At 40.4% G+C, this 21353-nt stretch overlaps 1 protein-coding gene across 2 annotated transcripts in view; it reads right to left on the reverse strand.

Annotated features, from left to right (window-relative positions):
* Nucleotides 1-721: 721 nt before the first annotated feature.
* Nucleotides 722-21353, reverse strand: part of serping1 (serpin family G member 1) — a 29564-nt gene continuing 8932 nt past the window's right edge. Inside the window, exons 3-10 of one of the 2 annotated variants that reach the window (XM_062967165.1) lie at nt 19980-20063; nt 16030-16213; nt 15692-15949; nt 13794-13931; nt 11275-11478; nt 8401-8543; nt 3389-3608; nt 722-1657 (exon numbers count right to left, since the gene is read on the reverse strand). In XM_062967165.1, the coding sequence (XP_062823235.1) occupies nt 1413-1657; nt 3389-3608; nt 8401-8543; nt 11275-11478; nt 13794-13931; nt 15692-15949; nt 16030-16213; nt 19980-20063 (1476 nt within the window). In that variant the 3' untranslated portion in view covers nt 722-1412. The remainder of the gene's footprint in view (nt 1658-3388; nt 3609-8400; nt 8544-11274; nt 11479-13793; nt 13932-15691; nt 15950-16029; nt 16214-19979; nt 20064-21353) is intronic. The other variant, XM_008111028.3, reaches the window with a different exon arrangement.

The following is a 21353-nucleotide window of genomic DNA, read 5'->3' on the forward strand; positions in this document are numbered from 1 at the left end:
CCAAATATGATGTCATAGAGAGCATCCTCTACTAATGTCATAGGTACGACACATTAAGCATCAACCACAGTCCCCTTCCACATAGTTGAATAAAATCCCACATTATCTGCTTTGAACTGGAATATATGGGAGTGTGGACTCAGATAACCCAGTTCAAAGCAGATATTGTGAGCTTTTCTGCCTTGATGTGCTGGGTTATAGGGCTGTGTGGAAGTGCCCTCAGTTACAAAGAATATGCCATTTAAATAGAAAAGGTCAAATCTAACAAATTGGCAAAACAGAGTTCTCAAGGTGGTCTTCTCACTATGAGATTCTTCCTCCTTACCCTGAAGACTGAAGAAGAGAGTCCAAGCTCTGAGGCTGGACCTGGTAAACCAAAGTTTGACACAGATTTTAAGAAGCAAAAGATCTCTATGCAATCAAACCAAAGACTTGTATATTCTGTTCACAACCCAATGCCTACATGAAGCTCATAAGCAAGATATGAAGACAACGGCAATATCCCTTTGCTGCAAACTAGTATTTGCAGGGGTTTCTGATAGTGGAGAGAATTTATACCCACAGATAGTTTTTCCGCTTCATTTCACCCATTGCTTGGGAAACCTAGGCTGTCTTTGATTAGTAGTAGTAGGTCATAGGGGCTTTTTTGTGAGGAGGGTCAAAACTTTCTTTTTTCTCACCTCAAGCAAACCTCACACAATACAATGATTACTCAAAGAGCCAATATAGACATACTTTATTCTTCCCAAAGGCAGAGGACTCTGAAAAGGCTGAACTTATACAGGTTGTTATAGCAGTAACATAGGAAAAGGACAAGCAGTACTTGAGAGACATGGTCTCCTTTTTAAAAAATTACCTATTTCTTACATGGCATCAATGAGAAAATGTGGGTCTCTTCTAGGATGGCAGCTGCAAAGGTCAAATAAATTGCAAAAATGTGGCAAAGAGTAATGAACCCAACTTAGAGTAAGAAACAATGAAAGGATAAAAAAGAGAGAGGGAGAGAAAGTGGGTAAAAGAATAGTGTAAAGAGATTTTTTTTATCATGCCAGAAGCAACTTGAGAACAGACTGCATGTTACTTCTGGTGTGAGAGAATTGGCTGTCTACAGAGACGTTGCCCAGGGGACGCCCGGATGTGTTGCTGGGAGGCTTCTCTCATGTCCCCGCAAGCTAGAGCTGATTGATGGGAGCTCACCCCAACCTTCAGGTCAGCAACCCAACCTTTAAGTCAGCAGTTCAGCCAGCACAAGGCGCCACCTTGTGTAAAGAGATAAAGAGGAAGGAAGAACTGAAGGGTCCATTGTCTGAATTGACCACTGCATAAAGCTCAATGCATACAAAATATAGTCTGAGTATGGAGGGTTTCTAAACCCCACTGCTGGAAGGCAGGATACAGCAAGAATGAAAACATTACTGTGGATCAGTAATGCGTCCTAGGAAGAGTGGAGCTTTTCCATCCCTTGATACAGCGAACAAGAAGGGCTGCTGGACTTCAAAGAAATTGGCAGAACGTGCCAAGGAGACGCTTGTGGCAGCAGCAGCCTCCACCCCTTCTTCACTGATTTGCACCACAGCCTTGTGTTGGGCGCTGGAGATGGCCAAGTCTTTGTCTGGAGAGATCCCACACAGATTGGCATCAAAGAAGAATCCATAATCTGAAAGAGAAGGTTGAGTTGAATGCACAAAGGTTAGCTTGGTTGCAATTTGAACTCTCCTTTGAGCTCTTCTTTTTCAAATTATCAAAAATGGCAGCAAGGGTAAGGGAGAAACCAGAACTCTGTGAAACTACTTTGTAGTATCAGCCTGCAAATGTGTGCCCAGGCTGCTTCAACACTAGAGCTGTATAGTGTCATATCAAACCCAGATTATCTCCTTCGAAGTGGATTATATGGCAGTGTTGACTCATATAATCCAGTTCAAATCAGATAATTTGGATTCTTTGCTTTGATAATCTGAATGATATGCCATTATAAAAGGGGCCCCAATAAAGCACTGATTTGGCTTGAGTGGTTGACAGTGGGATTAACAAGGAAATCTGACAAAGCATTGACAATAGTATCCTAGTAACTCTCAATACCTTTCTCATGTCAGAGAGCCTCTGTACAGTTTATATTCAAATAAAGCCTATTTTACAACGGTTCTTAGCACCACTAATTAAGAACTCCCTCTTTGTGTTAATTGCTTCCCATATAGTATGATTGGGGCCCCTTCCACACAATTGTATTAAATTCACATTTAATTGGATTATATGGCAGTATGGACTCAGGCCCCTTCCACACAGTTGAATAAAATCCCACATTATTTGCTTTGAAGTGGAATATATGGCAATGTCGACTCAGATAACCCAGTTCAAAGCAGATATTGTGGGATTTTCTGCCTTGATATTCTGGGTTATATGGCTGTGTGGAAGACCCCTGAGGCCCCTTCTATACTGCCATATAAAATCCAGATTATTTGCTGTGAACTGGATTATATGGCAGTGTAGAAGGGACCTGAGTCTACACTGCCATACAGTCCAGTTCAAGGCAGATATGTGGATTCTATATGGCAGTGTAGAAGGGGCCTGTGTTAGTCTGAATGATCAGTATGCAAAGGAAACATATCAACACTTTTAAAACTAATTGAGAAAAAGAAATCGTAGTGTATGCTTTTGTAGACTTAGGATGAGAAATAGAGCAGTATCTTTATAATAAGAATAAAAGAGAAGTAATAATGGGAGAAATAATACACCTACATGTAAAATGAATGCAGTTTGATACTAGCCATGGCTCAATGCTATGTATTCATGAGAATTGTAGTTTTATCACATCTTTAGCTTTCTTTGCCAAAGAGTGTTGGTGCCTCACCGATCTCCAGATCTCAGTATTCCCTAGCATTGAGTCATGGCAGCTAAAGTGGAGTCACACTGCATTAATTCTAAAATGTTTGTTGTTTATTTGTTCAGTCGCTTCCGACTCTTCATGATCTCATAGACAAGCCCACGCTAGAGCTCCCTGTAGATGAATTATTTTCCCATTATTACTTCTCATTTATTTTTATTATAAAGACACTGCTCTATTTCCCAAACACACAGCAGTTCAAAAGGAAGAGAAGTTGTCTAGCCTTCAAACTGGTATAAGAATACCACACCTCAATAGCCAGTTTCCCATGAACACTGGATAGCAACTGAATTCTAAAAAGTTGCCTTTTTAAAACTGCAACTCTTAAAATTCTGGTGGATTCTAGAAATTATAGTCCAAAATGTAACTTTTCTACTGGGCCTACTGGTTGGGGTACTCAACTAAATAGAATATAATATCTATATCTTCATCACTAATTGACATTTGTTCTTTAAAACAAAGCAGGAAAATTGTTTCCATTGCATCTACCACGTTTATTCTTCTTACCCATTCTCCCAATTATTTCTGTGAGGTCCTGGGAAGAGTCCACCTTGAACTTGGGGAGAGACACAATAGTGGGCTTGAAATGGATGCTCTCCAGCTTGGCCATCACTGACTTGAAGACGTCTGCACTGAGACGCTCCTCCACTTCTGAGAGGCTCTGAGACAGGGATCGAGGCACAATGATCACCAGACTCATGTTGTGGAACATCTGAAATCGGCCCACCTGAAAAAGCAAAACAACACATCAACTGATAGTCCCTCTTCCATGTTCCCATGGACCTTGCTTCAGATGAGCATTGCTTCATCCCTTTTCAATGGATGTCCATTGCATCATCATTATTTATTTATTTATTTATTTATTTCGTGTCAAAAGCATTGCACAATAAATAAGTTTAAAAGTGATAAAATAAATAAATCACAAACAGCTAAATAGTTTTGGACCAAAAGCAGGCAACAGCAATCGCATTATTATTATTATTATTATTATTATTATTATTATTATTATTATTATTATTATTATTACAATATTATTATTATTAAAATGGCACAGGGAGTAAGAGCAAAATAGAGTTACAGTTGGCTTTCCACATTCTCCGGTTTGGGATTCGTGGATTTGATTATTTGCAGGTTTGTCACCCCCCTCCAGGCTCCTGAGGCCAGCTTTGTTTTTTTGCAAGCACCCACCTGCAGAATTTAGTGGGATGTGTCTTGGCCCCAAACACAGGTTCAATAAAGGGAAGGAGAAAGATGTATGAGAGAGAATGATTGTTCAAAGCATTTGCTGTTCCTCTCCTTCTTCCAAAGCAGCAAGTGGAGGCAATGCAGCAATGAGACCCTTTGCCAACTGTCTCTGGCAGCCAGATGATATCTAAGCTAGAGTTGGTTTGCAACGGGGCTTGGAAAAAGTGGAGGAACAGCATGTCCCCTGGACAGCTTTGCAAAGAAGTCCTACCCTGTCCTCAAAGATATTTCTGGTTTCCCCACTTTTGAAGGTTTCTTGTGCCCCTAACCCTGCAAATGTGGAGGGCTGACTGTATTAGCTTGACAAGATGCACTAGGAAACCATAGAATATATTTTGATGAAAGAAAGCAAAATTATCTAGGGCTTCTTAAACTTGAGACGTCTAAATGTTCTTGACTTTGGGTTGTTATGAGTTTTCTGGGCTGTATGATCATGTTCCAGATGCATTCTCTCCTGATGTTTCATCCACACCTATGGCAGGCAACCTCTGAGGATGCTTGCCATAGATGTGGGTGAAATGTCAGGAGAGAATGCTTCTGGAACATGGCCATACAGCCCAGAAAACTCACAGCAACTCAGTGATTCCGGCCATGAAAGTCTTCGACAACACGTTCTTCACTTTGTTCTTTACCACTGGCTATCTGGTTAACCAAAGGTTGAGAACAACCTCTACAGGCATTACACCTTTCATTAGTAGGGACCTGATCTGTGCCACTAAACCATCAAAGTATAGCATAGTTATAATGGAGAGAATAATGGAGAGAATGTTAAAAAAAAGGGATATCTTAAACTATCAGCAGTTAAGAGCATACCCATCCTGAACTTTTAATTCAATGTAAAGAAAGCTGGAAACTTTATGTGATAGTTGTGCAGTATGTCAACAGAGTAAGACGCCTGTCGGGCGCCCTAGGGGATTATTGTCTTCACTGCCCGTTCCTGAAAGACCCTGGCAAATTATTTCTATGGATTTCATTTCTGATTTACCTAGGTCTGGGGGTTACACGTGTATCTGGGTGGTGGTAGATTTGTTTTCTAAAATGGCTCATTTTATACCTTGTTCAACGATTCCGGCGGCTCCTACATTGGCTTTACTTTTTACTAAGCATGTTTTCCGTTTGCATGGGGCTCCTGAGATTATTGTGTCTGATCGGGCTCCTCAGTTCGTATCTCGTTTTTGGAAGCATTTCCACGAGTGTTTGGGAACCAAGTTGAATGTGTCCTCTGCTTTCCATCCGCAAACGGATGGACAATCTGAGAGAGTTAATGGACTGTTGGAGCAGTATTTGCGCTGCTTTTGTCTGGAACAACCTGGTGATTGGGTGAAGTGGTTGTCGGTAGCCGAGTTCGCTTATAATAACGCTACGCATACGTCCAGTCGACACACACCATTTGAGTTGACTTATGGTTTTCATCCGCGGGGGGAGTGGCACCGTCAACCAATGTGGTTTCTTCTGATCCTGTATATCGCTCATCTGAAATGGCTGCCTTGCATGATATCGCTCGTAAGTTGTTGTTGGAAGCCAAGGCAGCTCAGAAAACTCAAGCAGATCGACATAGGCAAGCAGGAGAGGAGTTAGAAGAGGGGGATCTGGTTTGGTTATCCTCTAAGTATATAAAACATTCTGGGGGAAAGTTTGGACCACGGTATTTAGGGCCCTTCCCTATTGTTAAAAAGATCTCTTCTGTGGCGTTTAGATTACAGTTGCCGTCCTCTCTTAAGGTCCATCCTGTATTCCATCGCTCTTTGTTAAAGTTGGATACTTCTGGGCAACGGGCTACTGTAGCCGCGGAGGTCTCTGCGGTGTCTCCACCTTTGGAGGGTGGGGCCTTTGTGAGGGGGGATAGTGTTATGGTTGAGCCTTCGGGCTCTGATAATAGAAGAAGGGGGTATAAGACTTCTCGAGAGTCAGACTCTTTCGAGGAGCGTGAACGAAAACGGCTCTGGGATTTGTTTACAGACCCGACAGATGAGGACTCATTTGAGGGTTTTTCTGAGGGTTTGGAGGAAGAGATGGCCAGCTCGGAGGAGGATGACATGGAATGGACTCGTGTGAGGGAGGATTTGGGTGTTGGGGAAACAGGCAATGAAAGCATGGGAGGTGAGTGGCGGGTTGCAGGATCAGACCCATGGACTGGCTGGAGGGATGGAGCGGGATCCACAGCTGGGGATGCTGTGGGGCGTAGTCAAAGGTGCTTTAGCTCTGATGAGGATGATGAGTTTGGGGCGCCTGGAATTGGGATGGCAGCTGACAGCGATGATGAGCTTAAACTGGGATAAATTGGGGTTTGGGATCAATGTCTAATTGCGTTGGGCAAGGTAATCTGGATGGACGCTTGGGCTTTTGTTGGGGAACTTCCTGAAGACGGGTGTGATTCGTTGCTGGATACGTAAGTTTACCAAGGACACTGGGCATCGACGGCGGGAGGAACTGTGCGGGGTTTTTCTCTGTGCAACTTGTGTTTAATCTCAATAGCTTGGACCTCTGTCGTCTTTTTGACGGGCAATACCTACTCACACTGGATTGACGCTGGACTGACTGACTTCGATTCTGGATTATCCCTTCTGCTGCTTATCGGTGAGACCTTTGGATTCCTAGACGGCTACGTTTGGCTATTGACCTCTGGACCGGATTGGGACCCTGCTGACTGCCGTTTCCCTGACTGCTGAGCCTCGAACTGGATATCGTTGGCTGTTGAACCTTGAATTGAATCCTGACTACGACCACATTTTCCTTCGCTGCAGGGAGGAATAAACAAGCCTGGTTTAGTCTCCTGCTGTTTCTGAGTAGCAGAGAGGAATCTGCTACCAGTCTGTTGTTTACATTCTGACTCCTGTTGATCCTCCTTTGTTTGCATTGTTTGCCAGGCTGAAGTAAGCACTTTTGATTTAATCCGGATTATACTTCTGTTTAACCCGGTTTTTCCCTTTGAGTTGTTTAAGCTCAATCTGAGTTGTTTTTTGTTACCTATCACACTGAAGTCAAGTGTTTGCCCTGTTTTTTGTCTCCTACGGGCATTTTTAGTTCTGTAATCTCAATAAACTGAGTTTTGCTTTACTCACTGGCGTTCTGTCTCTGACACTTTAGCTTCATAAGGGTGCCAACTTGATTTTTATGCCTTTCATACAAAATTATAATTCCCAGGGCTGGATGAAAGTCCCACCATTGATGCAAGTGAGTCATGCTTTTATGTTCTTCTTACACTGGCTGGAATGGAGCCCCCGATGGCGCAATGGGTTAAACCCTTGTGCTAGCAGGACTGCTGACCTGAAGGTTGGGTTGCTGACCTGAAGGTTGCTGGTTCAAATCCGGAGAGAGCACGGATGAGCTCCCTCTATCAGCTCCAGCTCCATGCTGGGACATGAGAGAAGCCTCCCACAAGAAAGGTAAAACATCAAAACATCTGGGAGTTCCCTGAGCAACCTCCTTGCAGACAGCCAATTCTCTCATACCAGAAGCGACCTGCAGTTTCTCAACTCGTTCCTGACACACACACACACACACACACACACACATACACAAACACAAACTGGCTGGAATCCTGTAGGATGATCCCAATTAAAGTAGATTCATGAAAGCAGTTGTTGAATGGTAGGTAATTATGGATTCAATGGCCCTATTCTAAACCACTGCTTCTGAAACTGTGCATCCCAACCCCAAAATTGGTCATCTTTTTAAAAATTATTTTTTATTAATTTATCAATCAAAATGTATAAGTTTACATTTTCCTCATTTTACAATATCTTAAATGTATCATGTTGTATACAATCCCACAGTAAAATAAAACAACAAGAACATCTTTAAACATATTTCTTATCAGTTTTTTAACTTTTCCATTACAACTTTATTGGTCCTCTTAACTAAATGTTGAGGTCCTGAAAAAATTGGCAACAGTAAAGGATTTCTGAATGCCACCCATTTACACAAATCTGTTAGCAACAAGATGCAGTTCTTACAGTGGACTCAGCTGTACTGTACTTCATAAAAAGGAAAATCAGCCAGTTTAGCAAGACTTGCAAATGCTGATTATCAGTAAACCTTTAGTTTTCATACCTACTTTATTTAGCTATATACCAAGGATCATGTAAAAATGTATTGGGCAGAAAAGGGTCACAAATGGAAAAATTTTAAGAAGCCCTATTCTAAACAACAGAATTTAAGTCACAGTTTTCTTTGCTATTGCAATCCACTTCTACCAATTTCCTGCCTTCTGAAATGTATGGAACAGTGATAATGGGTGGAAAAGAGAGCCCTCTCCCCACTACAGGTATTACCTTCGCCTGCAGATACGGGTCAAAGAAAGAAGCCACTGGATATTTCTTGCTTGTCAACATGGGAACTTTGATGGGAGGAAGACCTGGCCGGTAGAATTCTTCCTCCTTAGTATTTTTCAGTTTAAATAAAGTCTTCCATTTGGCTGGAAAAGAGAAAAATTTGGATCAAGGTTATTTATTTGAATCAGGGGTGCTCCTGACACATAGAGTCCTTTCTACATTGATGATTCAGATGATCTGCTTTGAACTGGATTATATGGCAGTGTAGACTCATATGATCTTTATAGATCGCTTTATAGATCGATGGCCTTGACCGTCACTGTTATTTTAACTGAAATTGCTGTATTTTGGCTATAATGTATTATTTGCTCTATTGTATTGTATGTTGTTTTGTATTTATGCTAGAAACCGCCCTGAGTCCCTTTGGGGAGATAGAGCGGTATATAAATAAAGTTTTATATTATTATTATTATTATTATTATTATTATTATTATTATTATTATTATTATATAATCCAGTTCAAAGAAGATAATGGGGATTATCTGCTTTGATAATATGGATTATATGGAGTGTATAAGGGGCGTAACAAGTATATTTGGGGAACATTTTTCAGAGAAAACAATTTTTCTCACATCCCTGTAAGTAAGCATATTGTACAAGCAGAACTGGCATTTGGAACTTCAGCTTACTTTTAGAAGTGAAAAAATACCAGTTCTGGTTGTCCAAAATGGTAGCTGCAGCAGAGTGAAGTAGCCCACCATAGTTTCAGAGGGAATTTGTCTTTCAGTTCCTAACATTTTTGGCATTAATAAAAGGAATAATTTATTTTGCTCAAATATTTCAGAATGCCACTCGCAGTGTCACTTATGAGTTGACATTATCCTTCACTTGTTGGGAAAGAGGCACACCCTTGGAGGTGCGGTAGCTTGATGAGTGGCCTTGGTTATCTTCCTTCATCTTCGATGGCAACAAATGCTGTTCTCCCAATATTTATTTGAGACCATGACTTTGGACAAAGGGCAGCACACAATGTGATTCTTGGAGTCATTTCTAAATCTGCACTCTTGACAGCTGTCCAGAGCACTGAAAGGAAATTTGGAGGCCTGATTCGTTATCCAATAATCTACTTCAACGGGTATGTTCCTGGTGCAAACCAGATTCCTCTGTTCTTTGATAATCTATTCAGCTATAGTGTTTATAATGGGATGCTACTCCAATGACATATTTGATATAACTTGAGAATTTCAGAGAGGACAGGGAGCTCCGAGAAGCAGTCATGAACTAGAAAAGAAGCTATGAGTCTTGAGAGTTGCCAAGCTGAAGAAAAGAGGGGTATCTGGAAATTATCTGGGAACAGCAGCATCACCACCGAGGTTCAGGGAATTTGAACCACACTGGGTAATACTCTCAGAAGGGGTGACAACAAAATATCTATAAAATTTTTGGACAGAATTTCAACAGAAATGTCTTAAAGGCAGTCCCCGAGTTACAAATATCTGACTTATAGTTAAGAACAGAGGTGAGACAATAGGAAGTAGGAGCAATCTATCCCTAAGAAGGGAAATTCACTCCTGGAAGAGTTGCCATGGGGAAAAGGTTTCTCCACTGAAGTTTTCTCACCAATCCTTGTTTCTACAACAAGCTAAATTTTTCAAAATCCAATAATTACATGGACAGAAAGTGTGGTGAAATCTTCTGAATAGGAGCACAGACAGCAAAACAAATGTCACAGCGGTGTTAGCCCTTCCCTATGTTATCCAAAGCTTTAAAAATATACATTTTGGTTGGAGTTACACTTTAAAAATGTACCTGTTCTGACTTAAACACAAATTCAACTTAAGAACAAACCTACTGAACCTATCTTGTTCGTAAATTGGGGACTGCCTGTATTTTAAATAAAAATATCCCTGCAGATATATATATAAAACCATAAAAACATATTTTGTAAGCTCATCATACATTTACTGTATGAATCCACTGTATATTAATATACTTCTAACGCCTTTTAATGTCCATGTGCAGAGATGTCATTATTGCCCAATTAAAATAGAACACTGAATCACATGATTTCACCTGCATGTACTACATGTACGTACTGTTGTTTTAATTCCCACTAGTTTTTTTATAGTACCCCATTTTGTCAAATATTATCGTATGGTCTGGTACAGGTTCAGATCCATGGGTGTGATACCATGAGTGACACCACTTTTGGGAAGCACATGTTTTATTACTTGAGTGTCCAAAGATATGAAAGCCATAGGTGAGAGGATGGGTTCAGGTGCTTACTCAGTCTCTGGGTGAGGTTTCTCTCCAGATGGGAGAGCAATCTCTCCAAAGTCACATGGGCCCCATCTACACTGACACAATAATGTGGCTTTGAGACTGAAAACTATGGTGGCCACAAAAGCACACTGCCAATGTGTGCTGCAGTCTGCATTTAAGGGCATACAGTGCATTTTTAAAAGTTGAAGACAAGTCAGAGTTCAGCCAAATGATGAACCGTATAGATGCCAAATTGCCAATGTATCCCAGTGTTGTGTGAAATTGACAATGCAAAATGTGGAACGCATTATAAGCACATGCCCCTGCTGAAGCGCATTATAGGGGTAATTGATTACCTCCACTCCTACTAGTTGCTCTCCCCATTTTTCACTTTGCCTGATTCTGGAGCACTGATGCGCATCTCTTCAGAAATTGAGAAAAACCATAGAGTAGTTTGAGGCAAAGTTCCATGTTTAATGTAATCACCCACCTGGCCTCTAATTAGTTCCAGACCTGTCAATCTAATTGTTTACCTGGTTGAAAGCTGCATTATAATGTCAGTGTTGATATGTCCATGCTGGATGGAGGAGCCACAAAAAACTTCTTACTTACCTTGAAAGTAGATGGCATTGAGAAGTACCATTTGGGCATCTGGTTCCAAGTCCTCCAAGAGCTTCTTGATCTTGTTGCCAGTATGCTTGCTCACCCAGGCATTGATGTCAAGCACAGCCTGATTACTGTTGTTGCTTAGAAGAGACATCTTGGTTTGATAGAATTCCCATGTGAGATTGCGGAATTCACTGTCCAAGTTAAATTCTGTATTTCAGAAATTAAAGGACAGAAGAAGCTGAAAAACTCACTCAAGCTATTTGCCCAGCTTTCAAGGGTTACCTTAACACAGTGGTTCTCAACCAGAGTTCCCCAGATGTTTTGGGCCTACAACTCCCAGAAATCCCAGCCAGTTTACCAGCTGTTAGGATTTCTGGGAAGTGAAGGCCAAAATTATCTGTGGACCCCAGGTTGACAACCACTGCACAGATGTGGCTAACGTAAACAAAGAGGAAGCTATTCCTGCACAGGAAAGCCTTTCCTATCCATTTTTAACCATTCTTAGACTTAAAATATAAAACTATTAATAACCAAATTTATTCAAATAAGAAAAGTTGAATTCAGAATGTGTTTAGAATAAAACTAGTCAACTCATTTAGATTTAAATTAGGCATAGTTTCTTTGTGCCTTTGGATTTTAGTAGGTCTTATCTAAGCTTGATGAAGTTTGAGTCCAATCTAAATGTTGTACTCACAAATTCAAGGATCTCATGGAGGTCTATATGTAACTGTTCTTCAGGAAACTGTTATCCACTGACAAGAGATACTAATTAGGATGATCTTCATGTATCCACATATGTCAAAGTTTCAGCTCTCACAAACCATTTTCATATATTGGTGATTATAAAAATCAAAACTCTTAACCCACAAAATTTTATATCTGAATAAGTCAAGAGACAGCAAATGAAAAAAAATTACTATTTTAATTAATATTCCTTGTGAAAAATTCTGCATTCATACCCTACCCCTCTCCTTCACATTTATTTATTTCCAGTTAGAATTTATATTTAAAAATAAGTATAAGGAGGTTTTAGTTGACCAAACCCAGCAAACTAGGAAACAAACACAAGGGGAAAAATATAAAACACCATAATGATATCTTAAAGTTTTATAATAAAAAAAGAAAAACACAGTGCAATAAAAGTTAATTCAGTCAACATAAAAAAGAATATACAGTACTATAGCAAAAATATGTCAATACAACAGGATAATCACCAGTAAAAGCCATCAGTTAGGGCCCTTCCACACAGCCATATATCCCAGAATATCAAGGCAGATTATCCACAACATCTGCTTTTTACTGGATTATCTGAGTCTACACTGTCATATAATCCAATTCAATGTGGATTTTATGCAGCTGTGCGGAAAGGGCTTTAAAATCTGTTAGCTATGTTTTCAAGGACCTTTAAAATGTTGCACCAGAAGGCACTAACCAAAACATCTGTTGTCGGGGGGGGGGGGGGGGATTCCACCTGGAAGGAAACCACTATTAGGAATGTCTTGTGTTCAACAAGTGAACTGATCTTAAAAGTGACCTAATAAGGTGAGTTCTCATCCTGAAAGTCTGAGGGCCTTTCTACACTGCCATATAATCCAGAATATCCAGGCAAATAATCCACATTATCTGCTTTGAACTGGATTATCTGAGTCTACACTGCCTGATAATCCAGTTCAAAGTGGATAATTTGGATTTTATAAAGCTGTGTAGAAGGCCCCTGAGGCCCTTTCTACCTTGCCATATAATCCAGTTCAAAGCAGATAATCTGGATTTTATATGGCAGTGTTGAAGGGTCCTCAGACCCCTTCAACACTGTTATATAATTCAGATTTTTGAAAGCAAATAATCCACATTATCTACTTTGAACTGATATATGAGTCTATACTGCCTTTTAATCCAGTTCAGAGATAATAATCTGGATGTTATATGGTAGTGTAGAAGGAGCTTGAGATGTTCCTCAGGGCAGACAAGAATGGAATTTCTTTGACTTTAATACAGAGATATTTGGTCTGGTAATGACAACATGCGACTTAACATCTGACAAAGTACCTTATACTTTTTTTGATTAACAGAATTCTAGAGTTGGAAAAGATCCCAAGGACCATCCAGACCCACTCTGCCTTGACTGAAATATGACAAATGGCCACCCAGTCTCTATTTAAAGACGTTCAAAGAAGGAGACTTCACTGCACTCTGAAGTAGTGTGTTCCATTATCAAACAGCTCTTATCATCAGAGAGTTCCTCCTAGGCCCCTTGTACCCTAATGTGGTATTATTACATCCCTTGAGCTTGACATTATATTTCAGAATTATGAGGTGGACATGGAGAAACTGGTTTGAGGATTTCATATATACAGATGAAGGGTGCAGAGAATGTCTTAGGTACCATCCACAGCTACAAGCCAAAATTCAACTCTACTTTATAACTGGATGATGATGTCTGTTATGAAATACACATATCTAGAAATCAGATCTTACCTGAAAAAAATGTTTGTGGGGAATCTTGAGATTGGCAATTTACTCACCTGGTTGGTAAAAAATTGCATTGGCTGAGGTCAAGGCTTCCGATTTGCTGAGTGCTTTCAGTGCTTTGTGGACACACGCAAAGCCTTTAGGATAGAAGAGCAGCTTCTCAAGACGGTCTGTGGTTTCACCACAGGTTCCTGTATAGCAAAGACATGGGTTCACTGAGCATAACTGAGCAGGCCAAAGGATTCAGGAGGGAAGGGCCACCTTTGCTTGTAAAAATCAAGAGAATTCACATTTTGGAACAATAATCCTCACTGTGCATATTTTCCAAGCATCCTCAAATGGAAACCTTGTCATTTGATCCTTCCTCAAGTTCATGTCCTTCAGATGTATTGGGCTACAGTTCCTGCAATTTCTAGGAGTTCTATACAACTGGCAAGAGAATTATGGCTGTCATATCGAAGAGCAGCAGGTTGAGGAAGGCTTATGAGGCTGATATATATTCTGTCCAGAAATAATCAATCAATCAATCAATCAATTAAATGTATTTCTGTTGTCGTCTCCTAGCCCAGAATGGCTCCCAGGGTGATGAATAAATAAAAACAATACAAATAAAACATTTCAAAGTGCATTAAATTACTCTTTCAAAATTCCTAAAGGCAGACCAGAAACAGTCCTTGAATCCAGATTTTAAACAGTTGAAGCAGCCATTTCAAACACTGTCTGTAACACTGTGGAACAGCACTGTTCGGGCTCAAATGAGATGGGAGCAGCCGAACATCCTTGTGGAGGGAGTTTCACAGTCAAAGCACTGCTACAAACAAAGCCCTGTCAAGTGAACCCACCAACCTGACCATACATTAGGACCTTCTCCAAAGATCTCCAATTTCTGACAGCTTCATATGGAAAGGTGTAGTCTTTCACATCCTAACTTTCACATTCTGGATCCAAGTTGTTTAGAATTTGTAAGTCAACACCAGTGACTTGAACATTCCTCAGAAACAAATTGGACAGTTCTTGCAAGATAGATGTTATATGATTTTTAAAATGCACACTGGACACCAGACTAGTTGCTGCATTTCACATTAGCTACACCTTCTAAACACTTTCTCAAAAGTAGTCACATTTAGAACACATTACAATAATCTAAGGGAGCTTCCAGACAGTGCCAAAACACAGGATTAAAAAGAGGGGCAAAAAACCCCAGAACCTCAGAGCAGGTCCCCACAGAGACCCAAGCTTTCTCCCCACACTGTTTTCACTGGCCTCCCTTCTGTGTTTTGGGATAAAATAGAGGTGGACAGGGGACATCCGGCAGAAGTGTGTATGCGCGCTGGTCCATATATGCCCACATGCGCATATCATAAATACAAGTATATTCGCATGTGCGCATATGAGGTTCAGCACATAATAGAGTGAATTAAAAAGCTTCCACCGGATTTCTCCCTTTCCTAATTATTTATTAAAGTTCTGTTTAATATTATACCGTGTGAAATAAAGAGTTTCAGAGAGTTCTAATGACTCTGTTTGTGCTTCCTTTAAATCAGCTGTGCGTCCGTTTGACAGCCCAATCAGCTTATCAGCTGTTTCAGGCTTTTAAAAAGGGACATCAGCTGGAGAAGTCTTCACAGGGGGGAGGGAAGGAAAATTTTTTGGAATGCAGGCTCACACACACATACGAAGATGCACGTCTTTGGGCCAGAAACGGTATAACAGGGGACCTTTTATCCCGTGTTTTCCCTCCTTTGTAGCGATTCAGTGCGCATTTAGCGCTGACATTGTCTAGCCACCCCCCCTTTTTTAAATGGGAATTAACATGTTTAAAGCCCTGTCTGGATGGCCCCTAATCAGGAGCTAAACACTGCGTCCAGTGTAGAAAAAAATAACAACAATAACAAATACGATGGCTGTAAATCTGCAGAAATTATGCACATATCTGACTGCATAGTCTTACCTAGCATGAGGTTGGACAACATCACTGAAATGCTGAAGGGTGAGAAGACAAAATTGGAGGCGCGCTTCTCATTCTGGATGGCAGCTTTGTAGAACTCCACTGCAAACTCAGTGAGAGCCTCAGCCAACTTTGTGTCATCTTCTGGGGTGGGATTAGTACATGTGGCCCATGGGTTACTACGCGGTGGGCATGTGGTAGCTGCTGGTGTTGTGAGAATCGTGGTTGGATCTGCTTGCGTTGATGCTATCACAGGCTTTTCTATAGTGTTCAAACATATTTGTATTAGGAAAAAGTCCCCAAAATCAAGAATTTATTACAAGTGGCTGTGATATCCTTACCTACTTCTTCCTCAGTAGATGTATCGTTCACATAAGCTATTTCCTCCTTCTCACCCTTTTCTTCCTCCTGTCTTTCATTAGTTGCAGCATTCACATGAGCTGTGTCCTCTTCCTCAGGATGCCTTTCTTTTCCTTCATCTGTTGTAATACTCTTTTCACCAGCATTTTCCTTATTAAAAGCCCCCTGTCAAGTACATAGTAATGCTTAACACATATTACAGTCATATATGTATCATGATTCAATAGAGGCTGATGACTTCTGTATCAGCAGGGCAATAACCTCACTCTGCATTTTAGTATACACTTTAAAACTGTCATTCCCAACCTTTGGGCTTCCAGGTGTTTTGGACTTCAACTCCCAGAAATCCCAGCCATCTTACCAGCTGTTAGGAATTGTGGGAGATGAAGTCCAAAACTTCTGGAGAACCAAAGGTTGGGAACCACTGCTTTAAAAGAAGTATCCAGAATACTGAACCTATCTTGGGAAAAGAATTCAGCACAGAAATAGCATCTTTAAAGTGCTATTTAAAGTGCTTTAAAGCATATTCAAAACCCCTTGACACTGAAGTCACCAGTCACTAATGCAAGTATTAAGCTCTGGCTTCTATCCCCTAGCAATAGTAAAAGTGCCCGCTTCTGTGAAACAGCATGCATTGATATCTCTTTGCTTGTACAAGTTGGGAAAACCCTCACACTAAAGGCAAACAAAAGGTTGGAAGCAATAACAAGGTCAATACAAATCTCTCTCCCTGTACAATGTTGACTTTGTTGTTGTTTCCAACATTTTGCTGTCTGAGGTGGAGTAGTAAATAGTTTGCTCAAGGATCATAGTGGTAGGAATCAAGACCAATTGAATGATCATATCTTGGCACTGAGAGCAGAAAGTCCCAAAGTACCTTTTCCCAATCTCATCAATAAAAATGCAATAATTAATCAAAATAATTGGTTCTGTCAGGAAACCATGGCCCTGAGTTTTCATGACCAGGATCTTAGAGATCTCTCACCAGGTCTTCATAAATGGAAATCAATTTGATAGCAAAGAATAAAAAAGCACCTGAGCCTGTAGTGATAGAAGTGTTGCAATGTCTTTTAAAATCCGTCCTCACCAGTAGGGACTCAAATGGCCTCACTAGGTGAGAGAGCCCTTGACTAAAAGACACCTGCTGTCTTTGGGGATGATGAGCGCTTAACCACAGCAGTCTTGCATTCACAATCACTAGAGCAGTGGTTCTCAACTTGGAGTCCCCAGATGTTTTTGGCCTACAACTCCCAGAAATCCCAGTCAGTTTACCAGCTGTTGGGATTTCTGGGAGTTGAAGTCCAAAAACATCTCGGGACCCCAGGCTGAGAACCATTGCTCTATACTCCCCAGGGATACTTTAGAAGCAATGGCAGCTGGTAGCTTTTCCTCTCTGTTGGATTATAAATCTGTTCTAAATTTTAATCCAAAATTTAAGGAAGTATTCAAACTTATTTTTGTGGTGGAGTTCAAGTACCTTGATAGCTTCTGCAAAACTCAACCTAAATCCCAGACTAGAGAGATGGGCCGAAACTAACAAAATGAAGTTCAACAGGGATAAATGCAAGATACTTCACTTCGGCAGAAAAAATGGAATGCAAAGATACAGAATGGGGGACACCTGGCTTGACAGCAGTACGTGTGAAAAAGACCTTGGAGTCCTCGTGGACAACAAGTTAAACATGAGCCAACAATGTGATGCGGCTGCTAAAAAAGCCAACAGGATTTTGGCCTGCATAAATTGGGGTGTAGCATCTAGATCCAGGGAAGTCATGCTCCCCCTCTATTCTGCCTTGGTCAGACCACACCTGGAATACTGTGTCCAATTCTGGGCACTGCAATTGATGGGAGATGTTGACAAGCTGGAATGTTGGCTAATGTTTAAATTTTTATAATTGTGCTTGTCTTTTGCTTATTGTTGTGTTTTATATTGCTATTGTCTTTATTCGGGCTTGGCCCCATGTAAGCCGCCTGAGTCCCCTTTGGGGAGATACAGGCGGGGTATAAAAATAAAGTTGTTGTTGTTGTTGTTGTTGTTGTTGTTGTTGTTGTTGTTGTTGTTATTATTATTATTATTATTATTATTATTATTATTATGTGTCCAGAGGAGTGTGACTAAAATGATCAAGGGTCTGGAGAACAAGCCCTATGAAGAGCGGCTTGAAGAACTAGGCATGTTTAGCCTGCATAAGAGAAGGCTGAGAAGAGACATGATAGCCATGTACAAATACGTGAAGGGAAGTCGTAGGGAGGAGGGAGCAAGCTTGTTTTCTGCTGCCCTGCAGACTAGGACGCGGAACAATGTCTTCAAACTACAGGAAAGGAGATTCCACCTGAACATCAGAAAGAACTTCCTCACTGTGAGGACTGTTCGATAGTGGAACTCTCTCCCCCAGACTGTGGTGGAGGCTCCTTTTTTGGAGGCTTTTAAGCAGAGGCTGGATGGCCATCTCTCGGGGGTGCTTTGAATGCGATTTCCTGCTTCTTGGCAGGGGGTTGGACTGGATGGCCTATGAGGTCTCTTCCAACTCTACTATTCTATGATTCACTGCCCCATTCATAGGGAAGCTACCATCTACTACTTTTTGTAAAGTGTAGGATTACAGAACACAGTAGTCAGTAGACTCCTTGGACCACCCTGCCGGCACATTATCCCAAAAGACTGTGTTCTTGATTTAAAAGCCCTAAAAACTGGGACTGAGCTCCAAAAGAGTGCCTCTTTCTGTATCCTTTGCCCCTATGCATGCAGGCACTGATTATAATGATTTTACAGAACTCCAGCTACTTTGATTTTATTGGATTGCAGGGTGGTATTCATACTTTCTCTCTCTTGTAAACCACTTTGTTCTATTTTATTCATAAAAATGCTACCTCTCTCATTCTTATCCGTTATCATGCCTTCAAGCCACATTACCCAGTTGCAACAAAAATAACAATGAAGCTTGCAGCATTGTAAAGACTAACACATTTAAAAAGACAAACCTTCACAGAATTTGTCCACTTCCTTTACATGAACAGCGTGTTAGTCTTTAAGACAGGGGGAGGCAACAGAAGGAGGTGCATAGGCTAATTTTTTTACCCATAGGATTGACAGGGCTGCATAGCCAGTCAGCCAGTCAAAAAAAAAAGATGGTTAAAAACACAACATAAGTAACCAGAAGACCCCTCCTGGATTTGAAAAAAAAAATGGGTTAATGCCAAAGACTGTAGGTAAATCATTTCTGACTTGATGGCTCTAAGGTGGTCTTGTCATGTTTTTTTTGGGTAGGATTTGTTCAGAGGGGAGTTTGCCTTTGCTTCCTTTTGTAGCTGAGAGAATGTGACTTGCCAAAGGCCATTCAGTGGGTTTCTATGGCTGAGTGGGAATTCAGACTCTGATCTTTTACTGTCCTTCTAGTCCAATATTCAAACCAACGCACTACACTGGCTCTCGTGTAAGTGGATGGCTGGAGCTTACTTAAAAGGTTGATTGCCATTCCTAAAGGTTTCCTGGAAAGGCAACTCACCTGTTTTGGCTAGGAAAAGGGCATCCCAGGGTGCCTGGAATGGTCCAGAGATGCAAGAACAGTTGGGTGGGAGAGATTTCCTATGCAGCTGCATGGCCTTGCTCTCCCTGACCTGCTTTAAACGCATCAAACAAGTGAGGGAACAGCAGCACATGCATCTGTTTGAACCAGCTATATAAATTAAGGAAAAGCTAGCCAAGAGTCCACAAATGTGTATCAATGAGAAACTTAAAAACTGAGCTGAAATCCAGTAATTATTGTATAAGTTTCCAGGGTTGACATTTTCAAATTCCTGCTGCTGAAAGATGATTAAAGTATTTGCACTAGGCCCACAGCTGAAATTGAAACATGATAAATTCAATTTGATTTGGGGCTGAAAATAAAGGTAAATTAATTCCCATTCTAATCTGAATTGTGCATTGTACCTTTACATATGCGTATACATTTTTTATGTAGGAAAACCAACTGTTCTTGCTGTTTTCGTCTGGTTCAGGTATTTTCTCCACATCCTTGATGCAAATGCCATGCAGAAATAAATTTCTGTTAGTAAACTAGGCACTGTTGTTTATCATAAATCAAAAGACATGCTTCCGAAACTGACCATGATTCTACTCTGCGAAGAATAGCTTTACTCACACAGAGTTACATAGTTGTTGCACAACACTTTCTCATTATCGAATTCTGAAGTTGTGTAACTGAATCAACAATCAAATGTGCATCTACTTTGATATGCAAGATGCACATTACACATCTGCATGCCCAGTAGGCAGGTCATAATGACATCGCACCTACAGTTTCACTTCTTTGGCAATCTTGAACTGAATGTTGATGCTTCATGTAAGACAAAAATGGCCAGTGACACGACAACCAAGTGGCCTAGCATTACCAGACTTGAAAATATATTTCTCAGCATGTACCTCAGTCTGGCTGAAAGTCTGGTTGACATTAGCATTGGAAGGATATTACGTGAGATTTGGTTAGCATGCATATCTATGGTATGGAAAGGCAAAAATACATGTAGGATTTAGAAATCCTTTAACCAGACAAGTAATTTTGAGCATATGGAATAAATATCAATTTAAACTATATTCAAAAACTCCACTTGCAATATCACCAGAAGAAGCATTTTTCAAATTGTACAAATGGAAGGAAGAAAAATGGTTAACATATATAGCTCTACTAATAAAAAAGACTAAAATATATTTAAAATACAGGAAGAATTGAAAATAGAAGGCTATCAACTACAGTAGTTTAGTCACAGACAATTAAAAGAGAGGTTTCTAACAGATAATAAAATAAAAACTCACAGCAACCCAATAAAAGTAACAGCTTTGAAAGGGTAACATCAGAATTTGAAAAAAAAAACCCACTCAATATCAATGAGGGACATCTAATAAGAAAAATATATAAAATATTGTTAAGAATGAAATTGGAAGCAGACCTAGTTTAAGATCGAATGATAATATGGACGCCAAATATGAGACACAATATTGAATTAAAAAGCTGGGAAAAGATGTGGAATCCAGGACTAAAAGGAAACTTATGTCAAGATCTAAAAGAAATATTTTACAAGATGCAATTCTAATGGTACTTGTAAAGAAGTGTGAATTTTTTAATTTACAGATGTCATGTTTAACCGCGTTTTAAAAGTCATGTTTAACTGTGTTTTAAATGAGTCAATATTTCAGTTACTCTGCTCTCATGAGTGGTTGCCATGGAGAAGGGGGCGGAGCCAACTGCGTTTAGCTGAAGACAGAGTAGAATTTGGAGGGAAACTCTGTGTGTGGTCAAAGAACCAC

The sequence above is a fragment of the Anolis carolinensis genome, chromosome 1, assembly GCF_035594765.1.
Source record: "Anolis carolinensis isolate JA03-04 chromosome 1, rAnoCar3.1.pri, whole genome shotgun sequence".
In the NCBI taxonomy this organism is placed as follows: domain Eukaryota; kingdom Metazoa; phylum Chordata; class Lepidosauria; order Squamata; family Dactyloidae; genus Anolis; species Anolis carolinensis.